We start from the raw sequence: 16,283 nt of genomic DNA on the forward strand, positions 1-16,283 counted from the left end.
ACACACACACACACACACACACACACACACACACACACACACACAATCCCCTGTCACCAGGGATTCCTGGAAAGTGGTGCCTAAAAATCACCTCTGAGCCAACCACTCTCACTTCCTCATGTGATCTTCAACTGCTGGCTGGCAGAAGCTCCACTGGGCTGAATTTTAAATGACAGGAAAGCAGCAGGGGAGGGAATTCCACACTAGCCTTTCTGAAAAAAAAAAAAAAAAACAAAAAAGGCAAGCATATTTTTTATATAAGCTCAAAGGCCAAGTGGGGAAATCCTTTTACACATTAGACTAGGGTAAGGGAAATGAAAATAGGTTTTATTATTTCTCTCCTATACCGAATCTAGAAAAAGAATAAATTACTCTTTTTTTAAACTTTTAGTGGTACACATATCTTGATTTTTGACAGTTCTATTATACTACAATAAAGCCAAGTTCATGGAATACCCTCCATAGGCTTAGTCCTGTGCTGTCCACCAGGGTTCTGACCATTCAACCCACATTGGTGGAAAGCCTCATTTGAAAACACCAGGCTAACTTTATTTTTAAATTTTTATTTATTTTTTAAAATTGAATTACGATTGATTTACAATAGTGTGTTAGTTTCAGGTGTACAGCAAGGTGATTTGGTTATAGGTATATATGTATATAACTATATTATTTTTAAAAATTCTTTTCCATTATAGGTTATTACAAAATATTAACTATAGTTCCCTCTGCTAATACAGTAAATCCTTGTTGTTTATCTATTTTATATATGGTAGTGTGTATCTGTTAATCCCATACTCCTAATTTTTCCCCCTCCCAGGTTAACTTGAAAATCATTTATCTAATTAAAGTAGAACCCAAATGATTAATGCCTAGGAATTATGTTATTCAGAACTGTCAAATTAAAAGTCCTTAAATCTGGTCAACGTTTTTCATTGGAGAGGGTGTGGTGAAATAGTAGAAAAAAGCCAAACGTGTGAAGGGAAGAGCATGAGGGTCTGAGTCAGATATATCTGAGTGGGAGTCCGGAACGTGTCACTCACCAGCCTCGTGACCTCAGCCTTCGTGCATAACCCACATGAGCCTCGGTTTCCTCACCTGGAAACAGCTCCCCACAGGACAGCTGCAAGACTCCATTACCACACAGGAGAACTGGCACGTGTCTATACATTATTGTCCCTTCCTCCTTCCTCTACTGCACAGTAACTTGATAACAGTTTTTGTCACCCTCCTCAAAGGCAGCTGGGACCTGGGGAAGTAAAAGAGAACCTCAAAGGGAAGCACCTGGTTGATGGGTTCCAAAAACACAGACGAATTCATCACTTTTCATTTTTTAGGGTTTGTTTTTGTTTTAATTATCTGTGGCTTTTCTTCTGAACTGAAATTAACCCTTCTGGACCTCGGTGGCCTCATTTATAAAATAACTAGAAAGTTGGGTCACCTGCATCAGTGGCTTTCAACTCTGACTGCGCATCGAATTTCTTGGGGAGCTTTCTTAAAATGCAGATTCCTAGCCCCACCTCAGAGAGTCCTTGTTTCCCTTGGGCTTTGTCAGTGTGTATGGTTTTAGAAACCCACAGGCCATTGTCCATTGAGACTCAGATCATCTTTGAAGCCCTCCACCATCTCATATGGCAGGCTCTGTTACAAAACCCAAGGAAATGATGCTCAAATCAGAAAACAAGAGTCCCGCTCTCTTTTTTTTTTTTTGCGGTACGCGGGCCTCTTACTGCTGTGGCCTCTCCCGTTGCGGAGCACAGGCTCCAGACGCGCAGGCTCAGCGGCCATGGCTCATGGACCTAGCCGCTCTGCGGCATGTGGGATTTTCCTGGACCGGGGCATGAACCCGTGTCCCCTGCATCGGCAGGCGGACTCTCAACCACTGCGCCACCAGGGAAGCCCAATCCTCCTCTCTTAAAAGTATTTGTGCGCTGGTTGTCACAGGCGTGCTCCGGACACCCTCAGCTCACCCGTCCCACAAGGGGGCAGGCCAGGCCTTCTGAGCAGACAGCCCCCAAGAAGGGAGAGCTAGACCCACATCTGGAGCTTCAGCATATGGAGCAGGTGCCTCAGCAGGTGTCTTGTCTGAAAATGGCAATGAGGCCAGGGAGTTCCCTGGCTTGATGAGGGGGTAAAATGATGGCTGTGAAATGTTCAGCTAAGACTACCAGATGGAGATGAGGGAACTGAGAAGTAAATGGGTGAGGGGAAAAAATGGAACTCTGTTTTGATCTTGGTCCAAGAAGCTTATTTTTTTGTTTGCATTTCCATTTGTTTGTTTTATATTTTAGATTCCACATATAAGTGATAACACAGAGTATTTGTCTTTCTCCTTTGGACTTCACTTAGTATGATAATCTCTAGGTCCACCCATGTTGCTGCAAATGGCATTATTTCGTTTTTGTTTATGGCTGAATAATATTCCATTGTATATATATATACCATATCTTCTTTATCCATTCATCTATTGATGGACATTTAGTTTGCTTCCATATCTTGGCTATTGTAAATAATGCTGCTGTGAACATTGGGATGCATGTGTCTTTTTGAATGAATGTTTTTGTCTTCTTTGGATATATACCCCGGAGTAGAATTGCTGGATCATATAGTAGTTCCATTTTTAGTTCTCTGAGGGACCTCCATACAGTTTTCCACAGTGGCTGCACCAATTTATATTCCCATCAGTGTACAGGGTCCCTTTTCTCTGCATCCTCACCAACATCTGTTATTTGTGGTCTTTTTGAGGGTGGCCATCCTGACGGGTGTGGACTGGTGACTCATTGTGAGTTTGCCAAGAAGCTTATTTTCAACCCAAGAATAAATTGAGCTACAATCTAAAGTGAGGGGAAAGCCAGGAAGCTGTGGGTAGGATGGCTCACCACTGCTCCCTTTCTCTGCCTTCTTCTTACTGTGGTTGGATACCCTGATTTCAATTTCAAGTAAAGAACAGCTCCTGGCTTCTTCACCTGGTCCAACGCTCACCTTTCCCTGAAGATGCCTGCTCCTCCATATACATGGTTCAGAGATGGCTTATTGCAGCAAGTTATTCAGGCCCCCCAGGCATGGGCACACGTCCCAGTCTTGTCCAGTGCAACTCCCTTCCCTCAGAATCTGGGGTTCGGATGTGTCTTTTGAACAGAGAAAAATGTAAGCTCGGGTATCGTCAGTAGCCATATTCTTTCGTGTGAGAGAGAAAACAAGTTTTCATTAAGAAGAAGGAGGGCTTCCCTGACAGTGGTTGAGAGTCCGCCTGCCGATGCAGGGGACACGGGTTCGTGCCCCGGTCCGGGAAGATCCCACATGCCGCGGAGCGGCTGGGCCCGTGAGCCATGGCCGCTGAGCCTGCGCGCCCGGAGCCTGTGCTCCACAACGGAAGAGGCCACAACAGTGAGAGGCCCGCGTACAGGAAAAAAAAAAAAAAGAAGAAGAATGAAATCATGGACAGAAGAGTCAAAAACATAAGATGGAGATTGAGGAGGACATTCTGGATTTCCCACAGAGTTTGGTTCCCCTTGTCCATGATTCCCACCATCCCATCTGCATCCCTACCTTTGGAGTTCATAACTAATGTCCCTTTGGTTAAAGCAGCTGGAACTGGCTTCTGTTATTTATAATCAAAAGAGCTCTAATGAGTATGGTTATTATTTATGAATGGTTATGTTTTTCAAGTGTCAGTTGAGTGAGAAACTAGTGCTTTCCCAACAAGGAAGGCAAAATACACGTGGAAGAAAGCAACCAGGGGGCAAGAGATATGAGTTAAAATCTTCCTCTTAGAATCCCACAACCACGTAGAATCATAGGCCACTGACATTGGTTCTTGAAGGTAACCGCTTTCTACTGCCCACTAGCTAGATGACATTGGGAAGAGTCTTTAATCCCTGTGGGTTTAACTATAAAATGACCATAAAGATTCTGTGAAGGGGTGGGAGCTGAACCATTCACTCTGTTGAGGCTTCTTCCAACATTACAACCTATGCTTACATTGATATTATCTTGATATTATCAAAAGGAGTTTTCCTTGGAATTATTCTTTTTTTTTTTAAGAAGATGTTGTGGGTAGGAGTTTATTAATTAATTATTTTTGCTGTGTTGGGTCTTCGTTTCTGTGTGAGGGCTTCCTCTAGTTGTGGCAAGCGGGGGCCACTCTTCATCGCAGTACGCGGGCCTCTCACTGTCACGGCCTCTATTGTTGCGGAGCACAGGCTCCAGACGCGCAGGCTCAGTAGTTGTGGCTCATGGGCCCAGTTGCTCTGCGGCATGTGGGATCCTCCCAGACCAGGGCTTGAACCCGTGTCCCCTTGCATTAGCAGGCAGATTCTCAACCACTGCGCCACCAGGGAAGCCCCTTGGAATTATTCTTGAAGTCACATTCCACACGTCAAAAGGTTAGGAGAGCTCGTTTTAAGAGGCACATGACAGCTGCTCATGTGCATGACGGGTAAAACTGAAATTTTTCTAATTTAAACATAACAAATGCCAATTTTGCCTAACTTTTCATAAGATATTTTGGCTTCACTTAAGAGCAAATCAACTATGAACTGACCATATTCAACTTCCCTATGTATTTGAACAAAATTTAGCAAATATTTATTGGCGGCCAACTAAATGCCTGACTGTGTTAGCTGTTGTGCCTTCAAAGGAGAAAAGATAACCTGCTCTCTAGGACCTCAGTGGAGCTGGGGAAGCTGGTGAAGATGCTCATTAGTGCATCGTGGTCTGATTGGTGCTCGATGGGGGTGTGTTAAGGGCAAAGTGGGAGTGATGAACCTCTGGGAGGTGGGCAGGGGTGTGATGGGAGGTGTCATGGAAAAGTGATGAGTTCGGCCTAGGGAACAAAGCTGTGGGGATGGAAGGGGGCAGGGAGGAAGGACAGGGCCCTCTGGCAGTGGGACAGCATACTCAAAACGTGCTCAGGGACATGCAGTCCTGTAGTGCAGTATAAACCACTCTTTCCAAAGGTATTTGTGAGTTGAGGTTGATTCCAGATGCAATGAGGGAGATAAAAGTGAACTTTTAATAACTGTAGGAGCTCCAGTATTTAAAAATTAGTCACAAAAAATAATAAAGGGATCCAGTGTATATTGGAGTGATGGAATATTAGGGACGTAGATATAATGAATCGTAAATGGAGTAGAGACATCTTGCCTGGGAGAGTGTGTTGACGAAAATAGTAATAATAAGTAACATTTAAGGTGTGATTGCTAAATGCCAGGTGCTTCCCACCTTAGACACGTTGACTCACTTCATACATTGTAACTCTGTGATGTAGGTTCTATTATTATCCTGTCTCAGAGGCCCTCTTCCTCACCCATTCATTCCACTTTCCTGCACTTATCACCAATACACAATGCATTTTATTTATTTAGCACTACTTTTTATTTGTCTCCTTCTGATAGAATGGACTCTTCTTAAAGGTAGGGATTTTTGTTTATTTACTGCTGCATCCCCAGCACTTAGAAAACATAGTAGGAGCTCAATAAACATTGGTGAACAAACGAATGATCGAAACTAAGGTACAGAATCGTTGATAACTCGCCCCAAGCAAACAGCCAGACAGTGACAGGATCAAGGAGCAGTATTATGGACTCCAAAGCTAAGAGGGCTCTGGAGTGAGATTGTGGGCTCACAGAGAGGCAAAATAGAGTTGAGGGGCTGGAGTACCAGCCTGCTAAGAATAGCCTTAAAAAGTCATTGATTCATTTATTTATTCATTCAATTTTCAGCAGACATTTACGGAGCACCTACTATGCAGGAGGAGAGGGGAAGACAGACAACAGAAAAGGAAGCAAGTGAATACACAGAATAATTTCAGGGATGATAAGTTCCAGGATGATAACAGAACAGGGGCATGTGATGAAGAGTAACTGAGGCGGGGCACAGCATCATAAGGTAGGGTCCTAGGAAAGGGCCTCTTTAAGGTGATGTATGAGCAGAATCCTATAGCTTGAAGCCCTGGAAGAAGATAAGACTCAGAACAAGGAAGACAGGAAGGTAGAGGTAGGGGAAGTACCAGCGGTGGGAGTTGGAGAGTGGAAAGAAACCCATGGCGATAGCAGGTCTGCACAGGAAACTGAGATTTCACGGCCAGGAAGAAGGCCAGGGTCATCTGTTGGGCAAAGTCTGGCTAGGACCAGAGCCAAGTGGTTAAAGAAATTGTCCAGAAAACCATATCTGGTCTTAAACCGAGGGCTGAAACAGAAAAGACCCTGCTTTAGGTTATCAGCTGAGAGGTAGAAGCAGAGGGTGGGCAAGGGAAAGGGACTCCATATTACAAGAGAATTTTGTCAGCTCAAGCCTGAAAGTGCCTTATGCTGAGTTGTGACGTGTCGCCACAATTCGTTCATGCACTGCCTTCTGGTAGAGCTGAGGCACCATTGGAGGTGACAGTGGCCTTAGAGAACATCTAATACAAATGAGACTTTCCTGGGCTGTGGACTGGACCAGTGATCCCCAAACCTGAGTGAACATAAGACCCATCTGAAATGATTGTAAAAAATGCAGGTGACTGGACCGCATCCTGATAAATTGCTATTCAGGATGTCTAGCAAGGGAACAGGAATCTGCCTCTGTCATGCTAGTGGTCTCTGGACAGGCCACACCTTGAGAAACGTTGGAAAGGATCCACTAACGGGCTTCAGGGAGTCCGTGAACCCTCAGGAGTGGAAAGAAAAATGTGTGAGTTTGCATATATGTACATTTCTTTTTCTGGGGAGGGGGTCCATACCATTGCAAGACTCAGAAACTTAAGAAGCACTGATTGAGTCCTGCCCCTTGTCTTAGAGAGTAGGAAACAGAGTCCCAGGAATGTACGCGACTTGCCTGACGCTCAAAGCTGGCAGAGAGCAGAGCTGGGCTGTCACCTCAGACTTTCTCTTTCCAAGCCCCCCCTCCCTCTCTTCTCCCTGCACCACTGACAGTAGGAGTGGGGTAGAGAAGGAAGGGGATTTAAGCACTTGGAGGCAAAGTCGTCAAAGTGTCTCTCTCCCCCTTTTTGACCTCTATCTATGGGATATGTCCTCAGAGGTGAGGGTTAGAATGACGATGCCTCAACAGAGGACCCAGTCATTCACCTGCAATGCCACCCCAGACCCTGACACCAGTGGAATCCCATTTCCAGTAGGACTTAAAGCCAGGACAGAGGGCACATGTGCCTGGTATTTGGATGCATGGTGGTGATGGGTTAATGTTCTTGTGAAAACCTGCCTCCTTATAACTGAGTAGGTGGGTGGTTTCAGGCTTCCCTGTCTGCACTCAGTTTTCCATCCATCTGTTTCTTAGGCCATTCTGGATACTCATCCTTCTTAGGACACTCAGGTCATATGCTTCCTCTTGGGTCCTTTTCCAAGTCTGGATCCCACATCATTAACCCCAGCTGGCTGCTCAGTTTTGGTATGTGTCCTGCCCTCTAGATTTGATCCGAATCCTTCAGACTCTGGCCTCAGCCTGAGCTTCTAGATTCACCAGTGGGGCTCACCTTCCTCTTTTGAACCAACAGCTCCTCACCTTGACCTTTTGCCTCTATTTGGTACTCACCATTTTGTCCCGGTGATGGGGTCCCTCCAGTCCTCCTGGCCTCACCTGGCCACTCAGTCCTCGCCCCACCCAGCTGGCCGGTGCCACCCGCTATTCAAGGGCTAAAATTATTCAGAATCTGATCCCTCCTTCTGCAAGATAACCATACCAGAAAGTTAGTCTAACATCCTTTCTCTGCTTTGCCTTTTGAACCTGCGACAGATCTGACTGGTAGGCTACCGCTTGCCCCTGTGCCCTACTCAACCATGTGTGTTTCTCCCAGTAATTCCAGACTCTCTCAATCTTGTTTCCCCACTCTGCTTGCCAAGTTCCTTTCTCTTCCGCTCCTTTCTTTTTCTTTCTTATTCTTTTTAATCCTTCTCCCAGACTTTAGGCCTCCCTTAGACCTTCCTGGCAACCCTTCGCCTGACAGCAGTACTCAGGAAAAAAACGGTACCTGAGCCCTTTGTGTTGACTAATGCCACCTTTGTTTTGGTGCCAGATTTGTTTTGGAGGCAGATGTCCGGGAAGGCTGGACAGTAGACGCAGTCCTGCCGAGCACACCAGAGGCAGAGGAAAGAAGGCAGCTCTGTAATTTTCCCCCAAAGCATCCTTAAATCCGTGGGTGATGGCTTGGACACCTTGCCTTTAACAGACAAGGAAACGAGCTCAGAGCTCAGGAGACTTGCCCCAGGTCTCGGATTAAATCAGTGCAGAGGTGAAAGTGAACACAGAGCCCTCAGACTGGAAGCTGTCCAGACAGCTGCATGGAACAAAATCACAGCCTCAACCAGAGCTGTCATGCTGTGGACGCTTGGCACTTACTGGAAAGTTATATTAGACTTTCCTGTGGATTTTTTTTAATCCTGCGAAGGAGTTACACAGTGAATTCCTTGTGGAGGATTAATCAACTTCTCTCTTGCCTATGGCTGAGGCGGTTTCTCAAGTCCTGCCCCTGGTTTCGCTTGTCCCAAGGATTTCATTTGAAGGGCGGGACATTCCCCCCCCCCCCCCCCCCCCGCCCCGCCCCCAACCGGAGCCTGAGATCAGGACCAATGAGAGCCAAGTACCTCATCCACCCGGTGACTTAGAACTCAGAGTATTTAAGAGGTTGCAGGAATGGGCTGAGAATGTCTTTTGCTTTCTCCGCAGACGGGCACGCTCTCATCTGATTTGGGCCATCACCGAGCCAAGGCGCAGAGTGAAGGGGGAAAAAAGAAACTCTGCCACTATGTGCTACGGGAAATGCGCACGATGCATCGGACATTCTCTGGTGTGGCTCGCCATCGTCTGCATTGTAGCTAATATTTTGCTGTACTTTCCCAATGGGGAAACAAAGTACGCTTCTGAAGACCATCTTAGCCACTTTGTGTGGTTCTTCTCTGGCATCATAGGAGGAGGTTTGCTGGTAAGTCATTCAGAATCATTCCAGCCTTAAAGAATTCTTTCTTGTTAGACGAGATGTTTTCACAGAAAGTTTTCTATGAGGCATGTTTCCAAATCCAGGAATTTTGTTCATTCTTCTTTTGAAAGCAGATTATACAAAAGTTGAGATAGGTATAGTGTATTGATTTTATTCGATGTTGTTTTACAAAATTCCCTTTCAATGAAAAGTGAACTACTTTTTTGCTGAACTCTCTTACTTTACAGTTAGAAACAGATACTAGCTTTTAAATCAGATTTGAAAAACTATAGTTTCTAGTCCTGGAGCAGGTAGTCATTTAACCTTTGCTCTGGGGAGCTGGGAGAAGTCCGCTGGTTCTCTGTCTAAATCAACAGAGTTTTGGATCCAAATTCTCTGCTGTTTATTCTCACGCATCAGTGACAGAGAAAAATATTGAATTGTGAGTGCACGGCTATTGAGAAAGGACTATAAATTTTCTCCTTTATGTAAGCTTGGTGTGTGGCATTTAGGAAAAATCCTTCAGTTAGCAGCAAATCAGTGTCTGAAGGTAATAGTGGAATGTGTTGTTTGTTCCAAGGTTTGTTTTGAAGTGAAGTGAGAGGAATTTGCCTGCCAACCTGGGAGCTGAAAGTATTAGTTTCAACCACAGCATGGAAATGATGTGGACAAACTTGAGTTTGCCTCTTTGAAATGCTGGGATTGAGAATTTTGAACAGAAGTTTTATGGAATTGCTAATACCACACAGAACATTTTTCTTAGTCAAGTAAAAGATACTTAGACATAATGTACTAACTATGGTATGGCAAATCTGCTTTGAGTTTAAGCATTACCATCATGTTAACATAATCATTTGTCTTTGTTTTCCCCACTAGTTCTCAGGTCTGTTTTTGTTTTGTTTTATTTTTTGAGGTATAGTTAATTTCATAATCATTTGTCTTTAAGACAACACCTTGCTTGTTTAAACTTCTTTTGATCTTGAACTCAAAGTATTTCAAACTTATGTTATTTTAAGAGCTTTATTGTGAAGCTACAACCATGCAATGTGTCTTCAAAGAAGCACTTCACCTCTATTATACAGAGCTTTCATCTCTCTTGTTTATAAAAAAGCTTCAGTTATTCTGTTGAAGATTTGTTGTTATCTTCTATGCTTTTCAAACAAACCAACAGACTTAAAAGACAGGGTTTAATAGTTTCCGAACAGAGTTTGCCTCTGGAACTATGTTATGAACTCTTATGGATTAACACATGTATAGGTAATTATTTTACCCCTCCCATGCTACAACCTGACCCTACCTAATGTGATACATTACATGAAAACAAAGGGATATTGCCCTTTAGAGCATTTTTTCTCTCCTCAGAGTTTCCATTCTTTGAGATATTTTGTCAACCTAACCCAAAGACATTCAACAGTGTCAGAAAGAAAAATATTTTACCAAAAGATGCTGAGCCTGACTGACCCTATGGACCGGGAGAAAGACAATGACTTTAATTTGCGTGTTTTCTAAACAGATGCTCCTGCCAGCATTCATCTTCATGGGGCTGGAACAGGACGACTGCTGCGGCTGTGGCGGCCACGAAAACTGCGGCAAAAGATGTGCGGTAGGTTTTCTTGCGCCGGGTGCGGAAGTGGTCCCTAAGAGGTAGCTGCAACGCTCTGTGCCTCACTTCTGGTGATCCTCCTTTCCCTAGATGTTTTCTTCTGTACTGGCCGCTCTCATCGGAATTGCGGGATCTGGCTACTGCGTCATTGTGGCAGCACTGGGCTTAGCGGAAGGACCAAGATGTCTTGATGCCAGTGGCCAATGGAACTACACCTTTGCCAACACGGAGGGAGGGTAAGTGATTGACCCCCATCAGGTCGCACATTCTCATCCACCACGTGTGTATAGTGGTAAACCCATCAAACTAAAAAGGCATCAACCATTCATTCATCCATCCTCTCAACCAGGTTTATTCTCACTAACTCAGGCACAATTTAGGCAAGGGGTATCGGAGGATGAATGCCCAGTCCCTGACCCAGAGAAGCTTTTTAATGGATTCACTGACTCAGTCCTTGTGATAACGGTATGAGGTGACTTCCACTATTGCTTCCACTTTACAGATGTGGAAGTGGAGGCACAGAGAGATGAAGTAACTTATCCAAAGTCACATTGCTAAGACATGGCAGTCATGATTTGAACCCAGGCAGCCTAGCTGTGAAGTTTGTGCTTATACAGTGTGTATACTATGCCAGAGCAATTGGCTAATTTTACTATTTTCTAAGAAAATATTATGGAATCCTTATATAATATGGATGAAAACCATATGAATTTAACCAAAGCCCAGGGTCAATCATACTACCCCCCCAAGACACACACACACACACTCACATATAACATAATAACTGTGTATAACACACCCTTTATTTAAAGTGATCAGGCTGTATAAGACAGATCTTATTCATGACTTTAACCATCAGGAAAATTTAAGTGGCTCCATTGCTTTATGTTGATACTTATTTCTTATCCGTTATTGAGAAAAGAACAGAAATAGCTGATGGAAACTGATGTACATAATGATAAATGAATGACATTCTGTTTTGAATTTTGAAAGGTTTAGTAATGAGATTCATGAGTGAAAATAATAAGAATAATGAATTTGAATTGCCCTTATATTTTCAAGAATGTTTGTCTCCCATGAATTTTGTAGCATATAATGAAGCCATCAGATCATGAATATGGAATTAGATAGACCTGGGCTCAATCTCAACTCTGCATTTACTGTCTCAGTAACCAGGAAAAGGTGAACTGAGCTCTCTGCACCTCAGTTATTTCATCTGTAATAAAATAAAGCCAATGGCAGTTGTCTGGAGGATTAATAAGATATTATGTATAAAATATTTGTCACAGAAGCTGACTCAGCATGAGCAGTGCCATTCTTAGCTGTTAATATTATCTACTAGCTTTCGACAGGTACAGCCCAATGGTAGCTTCTGAAGGAAAATCAGCACTCATAGGAGTTTGAAATTTTGGTGTTCAAAATTGTTATTGATCACGATTTTTCAGCTCATACTTTTCATGCTTTGTTGTGAACGTACTGAATGTACCAGTACAAATTGGTTACACATGTATACAAAAACATATGATCTACTGCACAAACCCACCTCTAAAATACATTATGATTAATCCAAGGAGAGGTGAGAGTATCATTAAACATTTTTATAGCTGATAATTTTATAGCCCCTCTCGTGATCCACCCCAGCTCCTGCAAGAAACCTCCTGCTTCTGTGTTATTCCTAATTTCAACTTGTCCAGAGATTTCAATATGGGGAATAACAAGCCAGTGATTAGTTGCTCAATAGCCAAGTGGAGCCAGAGAAATTTTTTATATTGTGTTCTGAAACTGTGGATTTTTGTTCCACTTTATATGCAGAAAGACGGGACCAGGAGAACAGAATTTTTTTGTATGTAATCAACAAATTGAATTTCTGATTGGCTCAATGAACCATTCCAAAGCGAGGTCTCTAATTTGCAGCCCTTTCGTTCTGTTGTGGTAGGAAGAAGTGATAAGGAAAGAATGATACCAGATCTCTTAGTGGAATTAAGTCAATCTTAGATTTTCCCACGTGATGGAACCCTATTTCGTGAGGAATATATATGTTCAGATAATGACCCCAGTGTGGTTTGCTAACATTTTACAGTGACTTCGGATTCTTATTCATCATTCGATGACTTTTCCAATGTGTTGAGTACTTACTGTGTGTCAGATACTGGCTTGGGAATTGGATATACAATGATGAATAGGTCTGGTTCCTACCTTCATGGAGCTCAGACTTGTGGACTAGATGCATAAGCAGCTCTTCTCCCTGGCCTAAGTTAGGTGTCGTTCCTCTATGGCCCTTTCACCCTTGGTTTACCTGATCAGTGTACTGGTTACACTGAGATTAGCTACTGTTTCTTCTCTTAAGCGATGCTTTTCCAGGACAGAACCCAGGCCATTATATCCCCAGCTCTGTCTTGATGTCTAACCCACACCGTGTGTTCCATAATCTTTGTTGAATTTCTTGTTTATTACGGCAACAAGATCTGGGCTAAATTCCTCATTTTGTGGAATGACTTGGATTGGACGAATCTGATATAGGGCATTGAAGAAATCTATTGATTAATGAGAGAACACCACACAAAAATTATGCTTATGAGACATCCCACTGGGTGTGGCCATATGTCAGAAGTCTCTCTTTTTATCCACAGTTACCTTCTGGATAGCTCCACATGGTCCCAATGCATTGAACCCAAGCATGCAGTGGAATGGAATGTCTCTCTGTTTTCTATCCTCTTGGCACTTGGTGGAATTGAATTCATCTTGTGTCTCTTTCAAATAATAAACGGAGTGCTTGGAGGCATCTGTGGTTATTGCTGCTCTCGCCAACAGGTAAGAACCTGTGTAAAAATGCACCATAGTTTTCAACCTAGAGAAAAAAGCCAACATCAAACCCTGCTCCAACTACCAGTGTTTATTCCATTTTTGTGGCATAACATTTACAGCATTCAGTTTTGCACTCAATAGTAAGCTTCCTTGAGTGTCACAGTCACTGGGTTATCTTGGGTTTTTGTAGCTGGCCCTGTGAATATAAAACAATGTCACCCGTAGACAGAGTGCCCCTTCAGGATCTAACCCACTGCCCCTGCTCTGGTTGCAGAGACACAAAAGAAGTGTCCTTTCATTGCTTGCTCTCACATTCCCAACTAGTATACACAAGTAACAGCCATCATCCATTGCCCTTAGCATTGTGCTAAACCCCTATTCCAGAAAAGCCTGTGATGCAGAGATTGAGCAACATTTCTAAGATCACCTAGTAAGGAAGTAACAGGCTTCAAACCCTGGGTCATTTTGTGCCACAGCTCCTTCTCTTAACCTGTATGCAGCACTTGCTCTTCTGTTGGGTTTTCTACAGTTCCTTCCTAATAAGGAGTCACAATAATGCCCAAACAGCTAAGCCTGGAGAATCACTAGTAGCCTTTGAATAGCAGCTCATTAAAAGCCTTTCACTGTGAAAGAAAACCAGGAAGCACTTGTTTCCTGGGGATATGATTTTGAGGAGAAATACGCATTTGTTAGTAAGGAAAGGTTTTGTTTCTATATTTTCCTAAAAAACATATATTACTGAATTGATGGAAGTCCAGCTTTGGTCCAATTTTTTTTTTTAAATGTCTTATTCTGTAAAGCAGGATTAGATAAAGAAAAACTTACTTAATTTGTATTTTCCTAAGCATTCACTTCTCTGGTTCAAGATCTCCTAACTTTCTTTGAAAATAAGACAAAACCTAATGAAAACGAAAAGCCCATCGCTACCGTGAAAAACTTTGCTGAACATAGATGGAAACTTTCTACGATTTTTGAGGGGAAGTTAAAATAAAATTCTAGATTTCCTTATCAGGCAAATAAAGCAAAACTAATAATTGCCTTGGGAGCCTGCCAAATTTCCAAGAAAACAGCGGAGTGGAAAGCCTTCAATTTGGAGTCGTTTCCAGGCAATATGGTTGCGGCGGGGGAGGCAAAGAATGCTCTTGGGATTACTATAAAATAACCTATCTTTAGCCTTGAATTTCCTACAAGGCAGAGTTTAAATGAGGTGAGAACCCACTGCACTTCAGCGCTGGTGCATCTGGGGGACGGGCGTAAGTGTCAACGACCAAAATTGCTGTAGTGGTTCAGCAGAATGACACTCTCCTCTGAGTGGGGGGAACCAAGAGTCCCACTGGGTTTCCCATCTGAGTCACTGTAGGGAGGCTTCTTCCCAGACACTGCAGGTCAGATCTGTTAAGTTTGTTTGTAAGACAAAAGACAGTTTCAAAGAGCAAGGTTTTTAATGTAGATGAGTCAAATCTGTAACTCTGTAGCATTTAATTCAAAAGTTGCCTGCCTTGAGCCCCCATCAGTGTGACACTCCCAAGGCATTATCTCTTAAATCCCTGAGATTAAAAACCCACCCCAAGCACATTCAAAGCCAGCCAAGCATCGTAAACTGCAGTTTCCATGGCCTCTTTCTGCAGCTTTTACTGGGGAAGGACAACAGTCTGGTTTGTTTAGGAACCATTCTGTGAGCATTGTCAAAGCTCTCAGTATTGTTGACCCAACCTCTGCTGAAGCTGAGATCTGTCTGCTTTACGTTTGCTTAAAACAGGAATTTAAAGCACTGAAATGTCATCATTGTTTAGCCTGATCAGAACCTGATGCTTATTTCATTTTCTTTACAGCAATATGATTGCTAGAAGAACCACCCCAAGATAAAACTACAATCTTCCTCAATGTCACTGTAATTTATATAATTTACTTGTAATAATTTGTAAAACTTTGTACTAGTGTGTCATACAGCACATGTTCTACTTTTATAAGTGTGTGTAAAGACTGGCATCTTCACGGGATGTCAGTGTCTGAACTTAGCAAAGAAATTCTTTTTTTTTTAGGAATAAGAAAATAAACCACACTCTGGAGGTAATTTACAAACTGAGTGACAGTTCTCAGCCTACCTGAGATAAACTCTGGCCGAGGTCATGTTTTTTCAGAAACATTACAAGGATAAATATCACATTCTGATTACTACTGTAAATATTTATATGTGCATGTGTTTATGAAATGAAAGATTTCTAGTTGCTTTTTTTAAGACCGTTAAGGAGAAAATCCAACAACCTGAAAAGATGTATTTTTTCACTGTTTATATGGTGTTTCCCATTTGCATGCCTGCAAATCTCTAACAAGGGGCCTTTTGAATTGATTCATGTTATAAAAGAGACAGATACTTACCTGGTGTGGGAGGACAGGTTGAGAATGCACGAAGCCAAATGAATGAGTCAAAATACACATGCAGCGAGTTGTCGCAAGGACTACCAGATCCTGAATTTTCCTAACACATGGAAAGCTTTTCGTCCTTCAAAGACAAGACTGAGGATCATGGATTTAAAACGAGAAAGGCCTGGATAATTGGACAAGAAGGAAGATGGGGAACGGAATAAAGCAGTTGATTAGCATCATGGGAACATGGGGGAGGAAGGGTGGGAGGACCATGAGGAAATACCACCCCCCCCCAAATTTGCTTGTTTAAATACAACAAATAAAGTATTCACTACCATTTTGTTGTTTAGTTTCATCATCCTTTGTTTCAAGTTCCTCCTTTTTTCTTCCTTTTTTTTTTTTTTTTTTCCAGTCTGCAGGTTGTACGGTCTCCATTGCTAGGGGCTTTGTGTCTTCTGGTTTCTTTATCCCACTTCCTCTTCTTCATCTTCTCCCTCCTCTTCCACCTTCCTCTGCTATCCTTGCATTTGGGCCATCATCCTAGTTAGGCAACCTTCCTTTCCACTGGGTGCTCCAGACATCCAACTCCTGAGGAAT

General features: G+C 42.9%; 1 protein-coding gene across 1 annotated transcript; it reads left to right on the forward strand.

The window, feature by feature from the left end:
• Positions 1-8,661: 8,661 nt before the first annotated feature.
• Positions 8,662-16,023, forward strand: TM4SF1 (transmembrane 4 L six family member 1). The gene is made up of 5 exons (XM_029215519.1): positions 8,662-8,917; positions 10,425-10,514; positions 10,605-10,750; positions 13,145-13,325; positions 15,152-16,023. Exons 1-5 carry the CDS (start codon positions 8,741-8,743, stop codon positions 15,164-15,166), a joined length of 609 nt encoding a protein of 202 aa, XP_029071352.1. The 5' UTR covers positions 8,662-8,740; the 3' UTR covers positions 15,167-16,023.
• The last annotated feature ends 260 nt before the right edge of the window (positions 16,024-16,283 follow it).

Source organism: Monodon monoceros, unplaced genomic scaffold, assembly GCF_005190385.1.
Source record: "Monodon monoceros isolate NGI ecotype Baffin Bay Population unplaced genomic scaffold, NGI_Narwhal_1 Super_Scaffold_11, whole genome shotgun sequence".
Lineage (NCBI taxonomy): Eukaryota > Metazoa > Chordata > Mammalia > Artiodactyla > Monodontidae > Monodon > Monodon monoceros.